Source organism: Lethenteron reissneri, chromosome 57, assembly GCF_015708825.2.
Source record: "Lethenteron reissneri isolate LAM-NWPU_2019-01 chromosome 57, ASM1570882v1, whole genome shotgun sequence".
Classification (NCBI taxonomy): domain Eukaryota; kingdom Metazoa; phylum Chordata; class Hyperoartia; order Petromyzontiformes; family Petromyzontidae; genus Lethenteron; species Lethenteron reissneri.
The window spans coordinates 8,159,372-8,175,611 of NC_083835.1; the positions used below are offsets into that span (position 1 = coordinate 8,159,372).

General features: G+C 48.9%; 1 protein-coding gene across 1 annotated transcript in view; it reads right to left on the reverse strand.

The window, feature by feature from the left end:
• Positions 1 to 249: 249 nt before the first annotated feature.
• LOC133357227 (E3 ubiquitin-protein ligase rnf213-alpha-like) overlaps positions 250 to 16,240 on the reverse strand; it is a 34,000-nt gene continuing 18,009 nt past the window's right edge. The window contains exons 7-15 of the mRNA XM_061575056.1: positions 15,677 to 15,904; positions 15,189 to 15,393; positions 14,110 to 14,211; positions 13,668 to 13,708; positions 12,809 to 12,977; positions 12,067 to 12,240; positions 2,823 to 2,921; positions 1,780 to 1,902; positions 250 to 426 (exon numbers count right to left, since the gene is read on the reverse strand). Coding sequence (XP_061431040.1) covers positions 250 to 426; positions 1,780 to 1,902; positions 2,823 to 2,921; positions 12,067 to 12,240; positions 12,809 to 12,977; positions 13,668 to 13,708; positions 14,110 to 14,211; positions 15,189 to 15,393; positions 15,677 to 15,904 — 1,318 coding nt within the window. The remainder of the gene's footprint in view (positions 427 to 1,779; positions 1,903 to 2,822; positions 2,922 to 12,066; positions 12,241 to 12,808; positions 12,978 to 13,667; positions 13,709 to 14,109; positions 14,212 to 15,188; positions 15,394 to 15,676; positions 15,905 to 16,240) is intronic.

Sequence of the window (16,240 nt, forward strand, 5' to 3'; positions counted from 1 at the left end):
TCCTCATCATTGTCGTCATGATCGTCGTCATCATTGTCATTATCATCATCGTTGTCATCATTGTCATTGTCGTCATCATCGTCGTAAGATCTCCCCCAATTTTCACGACAAAAATCCCAACTCATGATGCTCGGTGTGGGGGAGGGTTACCCCGGGGGGGGGGGGGATCCTTGCATCCCACGCTGGACCCCCGGGCCCGCCAGCCCCCCACGCCCCCCCTTCCCCGCCCAGAGCCGTGCGGTGGACAACTCAACCGTGCATTTTGAGCAAGCGTGCCGAGAGCCTCCAGCCCAGCAGGTGCAGGACGACTTCCACGTGCTCCGTGCTCGCTTGGCCGTCCCTCTTCGGCCAGGCCTCCACCAGGATGCGCGACAGCACCTTGCTGCATTTCTGAAGCTCCTTCTCCGCCAGCTCCTCCTCCTTGTTCTAGGGGAGAAAGAAAAAAGCCGCACGGAGAGAGGCATTCCTTTATGTAGTAATCGAGGTTGCCGCTGCGTTATCCTACGCAGGCGTCTATCTATATGTCTATCTACGTATCTATCAGTCTACATGTCTCTTACATGTCTGCGTCGTAGTGTGTCTCTCTCTCTATACCTCTGGGTCTCTCTGCATCTCTCTATATTATCTCTCTGTGCATCTACACGTCTGTGGTGCTGCGTAGCTCATCAGCTGTCTGTGCCTACCTCCTCGTCTGCCCACTCATCTGGCATTGATGACCCGGAGGAAGTGGGGGCTGAGCCCCCCCCCCCCTCCTCCTCCTTCAAACGAGCCCTTCCCCCATCATCTCATTGACATCAACATCGTGGTCTCCTCCCCTCACTATTACGGATATGTAACGTTAATTTAACGTGTATTTAGGTGTTATTATGTTATCGTGTAATGTTTATTCTGTGTTTAGTGAACAAAAGGATATCTTGGTGAGGCTATGGTGAGTGTGACCTGGCCATGGTTCCCTAACCCCTACTTTACCAACCACAGATTTGCCTACCGCAGCCGTTTCCAGGAACTTAACCTCCCGAGGTTGGTGAGGGATTGCTCTATTCGGCTGCTGCTTCAAATTTTCACGCGATAAGCCCACTCTGTTGAACTATCAATTGTGGCCAATGTGGCTTCTGAACAAGAGCTATGAAGTAGCTCGGTGGGCCTTACTTGCTAAAATGAAATGAGTCAAAGCGTTTAGTTTCATTTGTCCGTGTGTGTATCTCTCTGTATCTCTATGTCTCTCTGTCTCCATCTCCCTATGTGTCTGTATCCGTGTATGTATGCATCTGTCTTGTTGTCTCTCTGCATCTTGTCTCACTATTGTCATCTCTGTGCATCTGTATCTCTGTCGTTATATGTGTGTCTCTTTGTATCTCTATGTGTCTCTCTACGTCTCTGTCTCCGTGTCTTCTCTACATCCTGTCTCACCATGTCATCTCTGCGCATCTGCATCTCTGTGGCTGTGTGTGTCTATCTCTCTGTATATGTCTGAATCTCTATGCGTCTCTCCACGTCTCTGTCTCCGTGTCTCTCTGCATCTTGTCTCACCATAATCATCTCTGTGCATCTGCATCTCTACCGTTGTGTGAGACAAAGGCGGCCGTGGGTGGCGCTGGGCACCCACCCCTATCATGTGCTACCATAGCGGCCTTCACAGGCATAGCTACTCGCGAACAGCACTTGCCCCCCCCCCCCAACAGTCTGCTCACACTGTACAGGGGAAGGGGGGGGTGGTGCAGGACCATTGTGTTTGTCTAATCTCTGTGCATCCCTCTGTCCAACTCTGTCCCCATGCACCTGGCAGATGGACCACACGGCATCCAGAGCGGCGCTCTCCAGACAGTCGTAGAGCACCGGGTGGAGTGTCGCGCCCTTCCGCCTTGCGCGGAGGAACACGTCGAGCTGCTGCTGCGGCTCCTCCTTGCACGTGCACACACAACAAAAGAGAAAGATCCCCCCGTGTAGATTGTAACAAACTGTAGGGGGCAAGTGCTGTTAGTGAGTAGTATCACCTATGAAGGCTGGAATGGCACACAAGGGGGTGGGTGGCCAGCATCACACCAGACCGCCTTTGTCTCCCCAGTGGCGGTTTACTTACACACCACACCAGGTACTTATTTGAGGCTGAGTCGACCTAGGGGAGGCCCCAAGACCTGTTCGGATAATAATCACTGGGTGTTGGCCGTGAGCGGGAATCAAACCTGGGCCACCGGGTTCATAGCACATCGTGCTAACTGCTACACTACCGCTCCCCACAACACACACGCACCCTGCACACGCACTTATGTCATTGCAGCAGCCCTACGACAAAATATACTCCGGTCAATTATTAGCGAGCCTCTGGGCCTCTGCCCGAGACTGGGGGCGCTGTGTAAGCCAGTGGGCCTCTGGGTTTGCCTCTGGGCCTCCTCCCGAGACTCTGGGCTTCTGCGTAAGCCAGTGGGCCTCTCCACGAGCCTGTGGGCCTCTGGGCTTGCCCGTAGGTCACTGGGCTTTCCTGAGGGTCTCTGCGCAAGCCAGTGGGGCCTAAGTGCTTGCCTGTAGGCCTTTATGTGAGCCTGAGGGCCTCTGGGCTTGCCTGCAAGCCTCTGCGCTTGAGCCTCCGGGTGAGCCTATGCGCACAGAGAGCTCCACAGGCTCTCCCCACTTACAGGCCTGTGCCGAGTTCGGCTCGTGTCACGCAAGGGGACATCAGCCACCTGTCCGTCGAGGTGCGGACGTGGAGGTCGCGTCAAGTCGCGGTGGGTTTACAGGACAGGACGCGAATGTCCTTCCTGCTCCTAGGGCGGTGCGCAGTGGACGGGCGGATTGGGGTTGAGCCCCTTTGCGCAGGGGGGTACCTGGGTGATGCGGCCCCTGGCATGGCTGAGGAGCTGCCGCACCCACAGCCGTTGGAGGTCTGCGTCACTGAACTGGATGCCGAGGAACGCGCTCCAGATCTGGACAGAGATGAAGGTATTGAGGCAAAGATGATCACCCCCCACCCCACCCCACCCCGGGAAGAACCTTTCACAGACTATAGGGACAAGTGTCTATTATGGACAAGTGTCTGATTGCAAGCAGAACCTATGAAGGGGGTGGGTTGGCCAGTAAACAATGCCCCAGAGACAGTGCCGGATTATCCTAGCAGCAAAAGTAGCTGCATGTGTAGTAGCTACGGGCCCCACACTTTAAAGGGCCCCGTGCTAAATGCTTTCAAGCTATCAATTCCGGTTAAGTGATTCTGCACTTGCTCTATTACTGTAATACTATACCGCCTTCAACTTTTACGAATGACCGGGTGTTTAAAGTTAGCAATTTGTCATTATCTGGCTGTATAGCAAATTAAACAATTACAACGGCTTTACTGTGCAAGTAAAAAATTTGTCTTTTCATATTTATGTGATTTATTTATTTAGGGCTCCTTTATAAACATATGCTACAGGCCCAGCACTAGCTTCATCCGGCACTGCCTGGCGATGTTTCCGCGCCATGGCAGGCAACTCATTTGAGGCCGAATCGACCTAGGGGAGAGCCCCCCAGGTCCGGTTTCAGATAATCGTCGCCAGTGTTGGTGGCGGCCATGAGCTTGACTTGTACTCGGGTCGCCGGGTTGGTAGGTGGTCCGGGGTGGCTTTGAGGTCAGAGGTGCTGAGCTGGCACGCCGGCCATCCTGGGTTCGAATCATTCCCATCATTTAAGCAGCTTTTTTTATTTTTTACTCTTGCGTTACAATCACAGACAATCAGTTATGATTCTGTAGCTCGGCTCGAAATTATTTGGGCCTTTCTCAATGCGGGTGGAGAAGGGGAACCATTAAATCCCACGGTGGTGTCAGACAATGCACTGGAACTGATGGTTTAACCCCACATTCTTGTACAGGGAAATTGAGTTTTCAGGTCCATACGGCGTACAACCGTTTCAATATTCAATCTAGATCTGAAGTTTTCGTGACTGCAGGGATCCATACTTTTTGGTTCTTTCGGTGAAGTGACGTAGGTATAAAATAAAATAAATTAAATCACGACGTTTCAATCGCAACACAAGCGACCGTCATCAGGTGGAACAGACACAGCAGGAGAACTGCTGACACAGGAGAAAAGAACTGCTGCAACCAGAGTTTATATCGGATTTTAGTGAACTCAACCCAATGGTAAGTGGGAGGAGCTAGAAAAGGAATTTGTACGTAAATGTAAGAGATTAGCATGTCAATGTGGGGTCCCCAGCCGCCGGAGGAACTAACTCTTCTGCCATGGCTGATCACTGCTATAACGCTGTGGGCTCTCATGATATTGTTTTTTCCGAGACTCTGGAAACCGTCAGGCTACTATCAAAATGTTTGTTCATGAAGCCATCCAGATATATAAACGGACATAACTTCAACCGGGAAGATGGATACAAACTGAGCAATCATTGGAAGGACGTTATTAACCAAGTAAAGTCGTACATGACTGTGATGTTTCCATCCTACCTGCCTGTTTCAGCTGTTATTTCTGACTCTCCGAGTACATCATCTGTGAGGCAGCCAAGGCACAGGATTCCCACCACCCCCGGTGGCTGGGGATCTTCTCACATTGACATGCTAATCTCTCACATTTACATTTATGTACAAATTCCTTTTATAGCTCCTCCCACTTTACCATTGGGTTGAGCCCACTAAAATCCGATATAAACTCTTGTTGCAGCAGCTTTTTCTCCTATGTCAGCAGTTCTGCTGTATCTGTTCCACCTGATGACGGTTGCTTGTGTTGCGACCGAAACGCCGTGATTAAATGTATTTTATTTTATACCTACGTGACTTTACCGAAAGAACCAAAAGTACGATAATTGGTTCTTTACCCTTCTATCTGGCAACAAAACTGACACCTTTTTTTACAAGGAGTCATGTTTGCATAGACCGCAATACCTGCAGTCATAATACAAACAAAAGAACATAACTCTGATACTGTGCACTGTCCTTGAAGTTGATTGGTCCACACCCGAGACAGCTTTCCTTAGAGCCTAGTCTCATATGGGTTGGACCAGATGACGCCAAAAGGCGCACAACTCAAAGACAATGCACCATCAGAGTATGAGAGCTCGGGGTAAGCATCTACACTATGGGAACCTCATTTGCCAGTAAAAATATGATAATTGGTTCTTTACCCTTCTATCTGGCAACAAAACTGACACCTTTTTTTACAAGGAGTCATGTTTGCATAGACCGCAATACCTGCAGTCATAATACAAACAAAAGAACATAACTCTGATACTGTGCACTGTCCTTGAAGTTGATTGGTCCACACCCGAGACAGCTTTCCTTAGAGCCTAGTCTCATATGGGTTGGACCAGATGACGCCAAAAGGCGCACAACTCAAAGACAATGCACCATCAGAGTATGAGAGCTCGGGGTAAGCATCTACACTATGGGAACCTCATTTGCCAGTAAAAATATGATAATTGGTTCTTTACCCTTCTATCTGGCAACAAAACTGACACCTTTTTTACAAGGAGTCATGTTTGCATAGACCGCAATACCTGCAGTCATAATACAAACAAAAGAACATAACTCTGATACTGTGCACTGTCCTTGAAGTTGATTGGTCCACACCCGAGACAGCTTTCCTTAGAGCCTAGTCTCATATGGGTTGGACCAGATGACGCCAAAAGGCGCACAACTCAAAGACAATGCACCATCAGAGTATGAGAGCTCGGGGTAAGCATCTACACTATGGGAACCTCATTTGCCAGTAAAAATATGATAATTGGTTCTTTACCCTTCTATCTGGCAACAAAACTGACACCTTTTTTTACAAGGAGTCATGTTTGCATAGACCGCAATACCTGCAGTCATAATACAAACAAAAGAACATAACTCTGATACTGTGCACTGTCCTTGAAGTTGATTGGTCCACACCCGAGACAGCTTTCCTTAGAGCCTAGTCTCATATGGGTTGGACCAGATGACGCCAAAAGGCGCACAACTCAAAGACAATGCACCATCAGAGTATGAGAGCTCGGGGTAAGCATCTACACTATGGGAACCTCATTTGCCAGTAAAAATATGATAATTGGTTCTTTACCCTTCTATCTGGCAACAAAACTGACACCTTTTTTTACAAGGAGTCATGTTTGCATAGACCGCAATACCTGCAGTCATAATACAAACAAAAGAACATAACTCTGATACTGTGCACTGTCCTTGAAGTTGATTGGTCCACACCCGAGACAGCTTTCCTTAGAGCCTAGTCTCATATGGGTTGGACCAGATGACGCCAAAAGGCGCACAACTCAAAGACAATGCACCATCAGAGTATGAGAGCTCGGGGTAAGCATCTACACTATGGGAACCTCATTTGCCAGTAAAAATATGATAATTGGTTCTTTACCCTTCTATCTGGCAACAAAACTGACACCTTTTTTTACAAGGAGTCATGTTTGCATAGACCGCAATACCTGCAGTCATAATACAAACAAAAGAACATAACTCTGATACTGTGCACTGTCCTTGAAGTTGATTGGTCCACACCCGAGACAGCTTTCTATAGAGCCTAGTCTTATATGGGTTGGACCAGATGACGCCAAAAGGCGCACAACTCAAAGACAATGCACCATCAGAGTATGAGAGCTCGGGGTAAGCATCTACACTATGGGAACCTCATTTGCCAGTAAAAATATGATAATTGGTTCTTTACCCTTCTATCTGGCAACAAAACTGACACCTTTTTTTACAAGGAGTCATGTTTGCATAGACCGCAATACCTGCAGTCATAATACAAACAAAAGAACATTACTCTGATACTGTGCACTGTCCTTGAAGTTGATTGGTCCACACCCGAGACAGCTTTCCTTAGAGCCTAGTCTCATATGGGTTGGACCAGATGACGCCAAAAGGCGCACAACTCAAAGACAATGCACCATCAGAGTATGAGAGCTCGGGGTAAGCATCTACACTATGGGAACCTCATTTGCCAGTAAAAATATGATAATTGGTTCTTTACCCTTCTATCTGGCAACAAAACTGACACCTTTTTTTACAAGGAGTCATGTTTGCATAGACCGCAATACCTGCAGTCATAATACAAACAAAAGAACATAACTCTGATACTGTGCACTGTCCTTGAAGTTGATTGTTCTTTTGTTTGTATTATGACTGCAGGTATTGCGGTCTATGCAAACATGACTCCTTGTAAAAAAAGGTGTCAGTTTTGTTGCCAGATAGAAGGGTAAAGAACCAATTATCATATTTTTACTGGCAAATGAGGTTCCCATAGTGTAGATGCTTACCCCGAGCTCTCATACTCTGATGGTGCATTGTCTTTGAGTTGTGCGCCTTTTGGCGTCATCTGGTCCAACCCATATGAGACTAGGCTCTAAGGAAAGCTGTCTCGGGTGTGGACCAATCAACTTCAAGGACAGTGCACAGTATCAGAGTTATGTTCTTTCGTTTGTATTATGACTGCAGGTATTGCGGTCTATGCAAACATGACTCCTTGTAAAAAAAGGTGTCAGTTTTGTTGCCAGATAGAAGGGTAAAGAACCAATTATCATATTTTTACTGGCAAATGAGGTTCCCATAGTGTAGATGCTTACCCCGAGCTCTCATACTCTGATGGTGCATTGTCTTTGAGTTGTGCGCCTTTTGGCGTCATCTGGTCCAACCCATATGAGACTAGGCTCTAAGGAAAGCTGTCTCGGGTGTGGACCAATCAACTTCAAGGACAGTGCACAGTATCAGAGTTATGTTCTTTTGTTTGTATTATGACTGCAGGTATTGCGGTCTATGCAAACATGACTCCTTGTAAAAAAAGGTGTCAGTTTTGTTGCCAGATAGAAGGGTAAAGAACCAATTATCATATTTTTACTGGCAAATGAGGTTCCCATAGTGTAGATGCTTACCCCGAGCTCTCATACTCTGATGGTGCATTGTCTTTGAGTTGTGCGCCTTTTGGCGTCATCTGGTCCAACCCATATGAGACTAGGCTCTAAGGAAAGCTGTCTCGGGTGTGGACCAATCAACTTCAAGGACAGTGCACAGTATCAGAGTTATGTTCTTTTGTTTGTATTATGACTGCAGGTATTGCGGTCTATGCAAACATGACTCCTTGTAAAAAAAGGTGTCAGTTTTGTTGCCAGATAGAAGGGTAAAGAACCAATTATATTTTTACTGGCAAATGAGGTTCCCATAGTGTAGATGCTTACCCCGAGCTCTCATACTCTGATGGTGCATTGTCTTTGAGTTGTGCGCCTTTTGGCGTCATCTGGTCCAACCCATATGAGACTAGGCTCTAAGGAAAGCTGTCTCGGGTGTGGACCAATCAACTTCAAGGACAGTGCACAGTATCAGAGTTATGTTCTTTTGTTTGTATTATGACTGCAGGTATTGCGGTCTATGCAAACATGACTCCTTGTAAAAAAAGGTGTCAGTTTTGTTGCCAGATAAAAGGGTAAAGAACCAATTATCATATTTTTACTGGCAAATGAGGTTCCCATAGTGTAGATGCTTACCCCGAGCTCTCATACTCTGATGGTGCATTGTCTTTGAGTTGTGCGCCTTTTGGCGTCATCTGGTCCAACCCATATGAGACTAGGCTCTAAGGAAATCTGTCTCGGGTGTGGACCAATCAACTTCAAGGACAGTGCACAGTATCAGAGTTATGTTCTTTTGTTTGTATTATGACTGCAGGTATTGCGGTCTATGCAAACATGACTCCTTGTAAAAAAAGGTGTCAGTTTTGTTGCCAGATAGAAGGGTAAAGAACAAATTATCATATTTTTACTGGCAAATGAGGTTCCCATAGTGTAGATGCTTACCCCGAGCTCTCATACTCTGATGGTGCATTGTCTTTGAGTTGTGCGCCTTTTGGCGTCATCTGGTCCAACCCATATGAGACTAGGCTCTAAGGAAAGCTGTCTCGGGTGTGGACCAATCAACTTCAAGGACAGTGCACAGTATCAGAGTTATGTTCTTTTGTTTGTATTATGACTTCAGGTATTGCGGTCTATGCAAACATGACTCCTTGTAAAAAAAGGTGTCAGTTTTGTTGCCAGATAGAAGGGTAAAGAACCAATTATCATATTTTTACTGGCAAATGAGGTTCCCATAGTGTAGATGCTTACCCCGAGCTCTCATACTCTGATGGTGCATTGTCTTTGAGTTGTGCGCCTTTTGGCGTCATCTGGTCCAACCCATATGAGACTAGGCTCTAAGGAAAGCTGTCTCGGGTGTGGACCAATCAACTTCAAGGACAGTGCACAGTATCAGAGTTATGTTCTTTTGTTTGTATTATGACTGCAGGTATTGCGGTCTATGCAAACATGACTCCTTGTAAAAAAAGGTGTCAGTTTTGTTGCCAGATAGAAGGGTAAAGAACCAATTATCATATTTTTACTGGCAAATGAGGTTCCCATAGTGTAGATGCTTACCCCGAGCTCTCATACTCTGATGGTGCATTGTCTTTGAGTTGTGCGCCTTTTGGCATCATCTGGTCCAACCCATATGAGACTAGGCTCTAAGGAAAGCCGTCTCGGGTGTGGACCAATCAACTTCAAGGACAGTGCACAGTATCAGAGTTATGTTCTTTTGTTTGTATTATGACTGCAGGTATTGCGGTCTATGCAAACATGACTCCTTGTAAAAAAAGGTGTCAGTTTTGTTGCCAGATAGAAGGGTAAAGAACCAATTATCATATTTTTACTGGCAAATGAGGTTCCCATAGTGTAGATGCTTACCCCGAGCTCTCATACTCTGATGGTGCATTGTCTTTGAGTTGTGCGCCTTTTGGCGTCATCTGGTCCAACCCATATGAGACTAGGCTCTAAGGAAAGCTGTCTCGGGTGTGGACCAATCAACTTCAAGGACAGTGCACAGTATCAGAGTTATGTTCTTTTGTTTGTATTATGACTGCAGGTATTGCGGTCTATGCAAACATGACTCCTTGTAAAAAAAGGTGTCAGTTTTGTTGCCAGATAGAAGGGTAAAGAACCAATTATATTTTTACTGGCAAATGAGGTTCCCATAGTGTAGATGCTTACCCCGAGCTCTCATACTCTGATGGTGCATTGTCTTTGAGTTGTGCGCCTTTTGGCGTCATCTGGTCCAACCCATATGAGACTAGGCTCTAAGGAAAGCTGTCTCGGGTGTGGACCAATCAACTTCAAGGACAGTGCACAGTATCAGAGTTATGTTCTTTTGTTTGTATTATGACTGCAGGTATTGCGGTCTATGCAAACATGACTCCTTGTAAAAAAAGGTGTCAGTTTTGTTGCCAGATAAAAGGGTAAAGAACCAATTATCATATTTTTACTGGCAAATGAGGTTCCCATAGTGTAGATGCTTACCCCGAGCTCTCATACTCTGATGGTGCATTGTCTTTGAGTTGTGCGCCTTTTGGCGTCATCTGGTCCAACCCATATGAGACTAGGCTCTAAGGAAATCTGTCTCGGGTGTGGACCAATCAACTTCAAGGACAGTGCACAGTATCAGAGTTATGTTCTTTTGTTTGTATTATGACTGCAGGTATTGCGGTCTATGCAAACATGACTCCTTGTAAAAAAAGGTGTCAGTTTTGTTGCCAGATAGAAGGGTAAAGAACAAATTATCATATTTTTACTGGCAAATGAGGTTCCCATAGTGTAGATGCTTACCCCGAGCTCTCATACTCTGATGGTGCATTGTCTTTGAGTTGTGCGCCTTTTGGCGTCATCTGGTCCAACCCATATGAGACTAGGCTCTAAGGAAAGCTGTCTCGGGTGTGGACCAATCAACTTCAAGGACAGTGCACAGTATCAGAGTTATGTTCTTTTGTTTGTATTATGACTGCAGGTATTGCGGTCTATGCAAACATGACTCCTTGTAAAAAAAGGTGTCAGTTTTGTTGCCAGATAGAAGGGTAAAGAACCAATTATCATATTTTTACTGGCAAATGAGGTTCCCATAGTGTAGATGCTTACCCCGAGCTCTCATACTCTGATGGTGCATTGTCTTTGAGTTGTGCGCCTTTTGGCGTCATCTGGTCCAACCCATATGAGACTAGGCTCTAAGGAAAGCTGTCTCGGGTGTGGACCAATCAACTTCAAGGACAGTGCACAGTATCAGAGTTATGTTCTTTTGTTTGTATTATGACTGCAGGTATTGCGGTCTATGCAAACATGACTCCTTGTAAAAAAAGGTGTCAGTTTTGTTGCCAGATAGAAGGGTAAAGAACCAATTATCATATTTTTACTGGCAAATGAGGTTCCCATAGTGTAGATGCTTACCCCGAGCTCTCATACTCTGATGGTGCATTGTCTTTGAGTTGTGCGCCTTTTGGCATCATCTGGTCCAACCCATATGAGACTAGGCTCTAAGGAAAGCCGTCTCGGGTGTGGACCAATCAACTTCAAGGACAGTGCACAGTATCAGAGTTATGTTCTTTTGTTTGTATTATGACTGCAGGTATTGCGGTCTATGCAAACATGACTCCTTGTAAAAAAAGGTGTCAGTTTTGTTGCCAGATAGAAGGGTAAAGAACCAATTATCATATTTTTACTGGCAAATGAGGTTCCCATAGTGTAAAACCAAAGAGTACGTTTCAATATTGGCACAAATTTTTTTTTCTACTTGCTTATGTTTCTCCCTTTTCATGGGACTTTGTAGGATGAACGTTGAGATTTATAAAGGGCACGGGGTGATCAATAAGGTCAGAATTGATCTCTAATAAGGTAGGGCACTGATAAGGGATTGACAGGTGTCCAACTCTTTAATCCACGTGGGGACGGTGCCGGTGTGTACACTGTCGCACACCTGTGTCTATCCCCCTGGCCCTGCTTGGCCCTAAGGCAGATTTCAGTTGCCTTGTTTAGTTCCCAGCTCGGCACGAAAAGTAGCTGGCGGATGAAGCACCCTTTATGACGTTGGTGTAAACGTGCTGGCTCGGCGGTTGTGCAAGTGGAAAAAATAAAGGTAACGTATCAATGGACGTGGTGGCTTGGCTCAGCTCGCGTGTGGTAGTGGAAAAAATAAAGGGGGTGATGTATCAACCGATGTGTTGTCTTGGATCAGCTCGGGTGTGGTAGTGGGTAACGTGTCAATCAATGACGTTAAAGGGGAAAAAAAGAAGGAAACGAAATGAACCCCAGAGGCACCTCGAGCGGCTCCTGCAGCGCTGCGTTGGTGCCGTGTGGCACCAGCAGACGGTCGGGCCGCAGGGCGGCGATGCACAGCGCCACCCGCTCCAGGGCCTCCCGGCAGGCCCGCACCGCTTGCTCCCCGACGGGGCCCTGGGGGTCCGCCGTTGGCCCCCCAGAGCCGTCCTGCATCTGCAAAAGAACAAAAAACCCCCCGGGGGGAGTGCACGGCCGACGTATATGATGACGATTATGATAATGATACGCCGATGGCGGGACCAAGCCATTGGCTGCCTCACCCCGCCGCCCCCAGCGGCACCTATTTTATTGCTAGAAAGGTTAAAACTTGTTCTTATTTTTTCATACTTTGATACTGCCAACAAAAGGTCCCATTTTGTAGCTGCTCTGAAACGTGCATTGTCTTGGTACTGTTTGCCTTTTGGCATTCTCTGATCTGACACTGGTGGTGAGACTAGGCCCTAAAGAAGGCTGTCTCTGGTGTAGACCAATCAGTTTCAAAGACAATGCCCATATATTATCAGAGCGTATTTTTGGTTGCATGTTCACAAGTAATGCGTGTGGTTAACGCAGACACGATTCCTTGCAAAAGGTTTAGATTTGGTTTTTGAACATCTTAACACAACTGTCTTATTATGGCAGAAAAGGCGTAAACACCGACTATTATTTTTTCACGCTGTTATACCTGATTTTGCAATGGTGTTCTTGGCGGTGGCAGTGACGGCGATGGCCGTGATGGTGCCTGCGGGCGACTGGCGGACTCAAGTCCTGCCGCGTCCACGCTGGCCCGAAGCAGCCTCAGGCCGCCGAGCAGGAGCTCCGCGGAGGTGTGGACCACCGCGCAGGTGAGCTCTACGGCACGCGTTGACTGCTCCAGCACGGCCACGCCGTCGCCTCCCAGCTCCGGCGACCTATTCCCGGAGATACGCCGTGTGAGGACGAGGGTACCCAGACACCGCCCGACAACGCCGGATAAAGAAGTGGCCATCGGGGAGATACATGGACAATGACGGAGCCATCGTACAGTGGCGGTTCTTACATTTGTGAACACTTTTCTGCACAACGAGGAACACGCACACACCGTTATAACGCGTAAACGCCCTCCGTTATAACGTGTAACACACTCCATTATAAGGTGTAACATGCTCCATTATAACGTGTAATGTGCTTCTTTATACAGTGTAACACACTCTGTTATAACGCAAGGTGCTTCGTTATAGTGCGTTCTTTTGAACGGACGACCATGAACTACTTTCTTGCGCTGCGCGGTTGAGCGAAGCGACACGTTAGCACAGGGGTGAGGACCGAATGAACGTTGAGGATCAAACATACATATCGGGAAATGTCACAGCCAGTACCACCAAGCCCTTCCCGATTGAGGAGCCGAAGGGCGTTCAATACGGCCGTGTGGTACTTCGCTCGCCGCTGATTGACGAAGTGGCGCTGGCAGCGGCGGTGGCGAGATGCGGTTTTAATATGTCCGCTTCCTTACCTCTTCCTCCGAATGCTCTCGATCGAACTTGTGGCACTCTGTAACATTTCCACGAGGGCCTGCGAGTAAAGAGAACCGCGTGCACGGGCGAGTTATCCACTTGGGTCACTGTACGGCGAGCCACAGCTCGCGCGCGCCGCGGTGCTCACACTGATGACGCCATTTTCGCACGCAACGCGGAACGCGTGCGCCATTGAAACGCAGAAGGCGCGCGCCATTGTAGCAGTGCACGCGTTCCCCGTTATAACAGTGCGCGCATTCCACGTTAGAACGGTGAGCGTGCTCCACGTTATCGCGGGGATCGCGCGCGCACACAAAATGGACGCAGGAGGAATCCCACGCAATGCAAAGCTTTTTTTTTCCCCCTCGCCTGCCACAGATGTCAAGCAGGGGGCGGCGTGGTCACCAAGCCAGAACGACGAACAAGAATGAGGGTGGGTGGGGGGAACCACGATCGGAGTGCACAGCGCTGTCCACAGTGGGGGGGAGGGCGAGAAAACCATGTGGACCAAAGCACGGGGCTCCTCGAAGCATTGGGGCCCATGGCCCACCATAGCACTGGGCCCCCAAAAGTGCAGGGCCCAGGGCCCCCAAAGTGCTGGGCCCCCAAAGCGTGGGGCCCAGGGCCCCCCAAAGTGGCTCCGGGAGTGCACCTGCAACCGCCAGCCATCATGCGCTGACCCCAGCACGAATTCAAGATCCTCCAACTCGGGAGACGGAGAGCCACGGTGGCGAGGAGATGTTGAAACGCCTCACCCGGTGTACAGGAGGTGGGTGGGTTCCGATCTCAAACCTGACGAGCTGCTGTATGTCGCTTGAATTTTTCTCCGCATTTAGAATCGAAGTATTTGGCTGCTGCTATAAATGTCCACGCGACGACGATGATGATGATGACGATGAGCCAATTCTTCCAGCTTTCATATGTGATGGCCAGGTCGCTTGTAAAAAAAAGGCTACGTCGCAGCTCAGTGAGCCCCTTACCTGTTAATAAAAAAGTAGTTTATTTAATAAAATAAGTTAGTTATATTTACGTAAAATTGCACAAAGAGACAGAAAAACGAGCACGTGGATCAGAGTACGATGCACAGACACGCCACGGCTCAATTGGATGGTGGCCGACGGCCAAGCGAATGGAGTGGCAGCCAGGGAATGGAACACGTCTGGAGAGGACGTACGACCCGGGAGACAAAGTGATGGAATTGGTTTGCGTGTGTGCAGCCATGAGGCACATTGCTGCAAGACCACAGGCTCATGAATGGGTGGCAGCAGCTTGGGAAGCCTTCATCCAGCAATTTATTGATCATGGCCGATGAGGACGAAATAAATATTGCCAATGGGAGAGTGGGCGAGTAAGGGAATGGAAGTGCGTGAGCGAGCGGGTGAGTGAGCGGGTAAAGAAGTGGGTGAGGGAGGAAGACAGAGGGTGAGCGAATGAGTGAGGGAGAGAGTGAGTGAGCAAATGAGGGAGTTAGGGAGTGAGTGAGTCGGTGAGGGAGTGAGCGTGTTAGTCGGTGAGGGAGGGAGGAGCGAGCGAGCGAGAAGAAAGGGAGGAGGGAGCGAGTAAGTGGTTGAGGGAGTGAGCGAATGAGGGGGTGAGGGAGTGAGTGAGGAAGTGAGCTCATCTCCTCACTTGTTCCTCAGCCTTGGTGGGTCTCCTGCACGAGAAGACGCGCAGGCGGTAGCAGGCCGCCCGCACGACGTCCAGGGGCACCAGCGGCAGAACGTCCACGATGGCCGCCACGCCGGAGGAGGGCATCACGCACAGCACGCTCCGAGCCAGCAGCCGATCCATGTCGAGCAGGAACGAGTGCTCCACCAGCAGCTCCACCAGTCGCCTGGGGATGAGGGGCGCGGGTGGTTGGGGGTCGGTGGCGTGGTGGGGGGGCGGGGCCACGGTGAGCCCATGGGGAGGGCTCCACAGCTGTTGCTTCTGGCAGCAATAAAAGTTGTTTAAAAGTCGAAAGTCTCTCTCTCTCGCCCGCTCGCTCTCTCGAGAAACCGACACCGTCACCGCAGACCTTGCCGCCCATCGAAATTCATACAAACACCCCTCGCTCTCACTCTCTCTCCGTGCCGTCGCCAATGTGGTCGCTCGCCCAACGTGGTCGCAGCACCTACCGCTTGCCCTCCTCGTCTTGGCGGATGTGATTCCTCGTGTCGACATACGGGATGCCCTCAAGCCCGGCCCAGATGTCCTCCTGCTGTTCCTCCTCCTCCTCCTTCACGACGGGGCCAAAGGGCTCCACGTGCCCCCTCAGCAAGTGGAGCACAGGCAGAGTCAGGAGCCAGTCGACGACCCCGGCCGCGATGCAGCGTGCGCAGAGGCCGACCAGCACGGCGACAGGCCTGGGTGGGGTAGGATGGGCGGTTGGATGTTGGGGGGTGGGGGGGTGTGTAGTGGTGGGATGTCCATGTAATTGTAAAGGTAAGCCGACACAAGGTTGCAGGGGGTTCGACTTTTATTCCTTTCCTCCAGTCCACACGTGTCCCCAGCCGTCTCAATCTCGTTCCTTCCAAGATCCCCTCTTCCCACCCGTTCTCACTTCTATCTCCTCGCTTGCTCCTACCGTCCCACTCCCGCTCCTATTGGTGGGAATCCTTCCCCTGACATCCCTTCCATAATTAACACGCGGTAGTTGTATTCAGTATCGGTCCAGCGTCTTGTATCGCCAGCAGACTAAG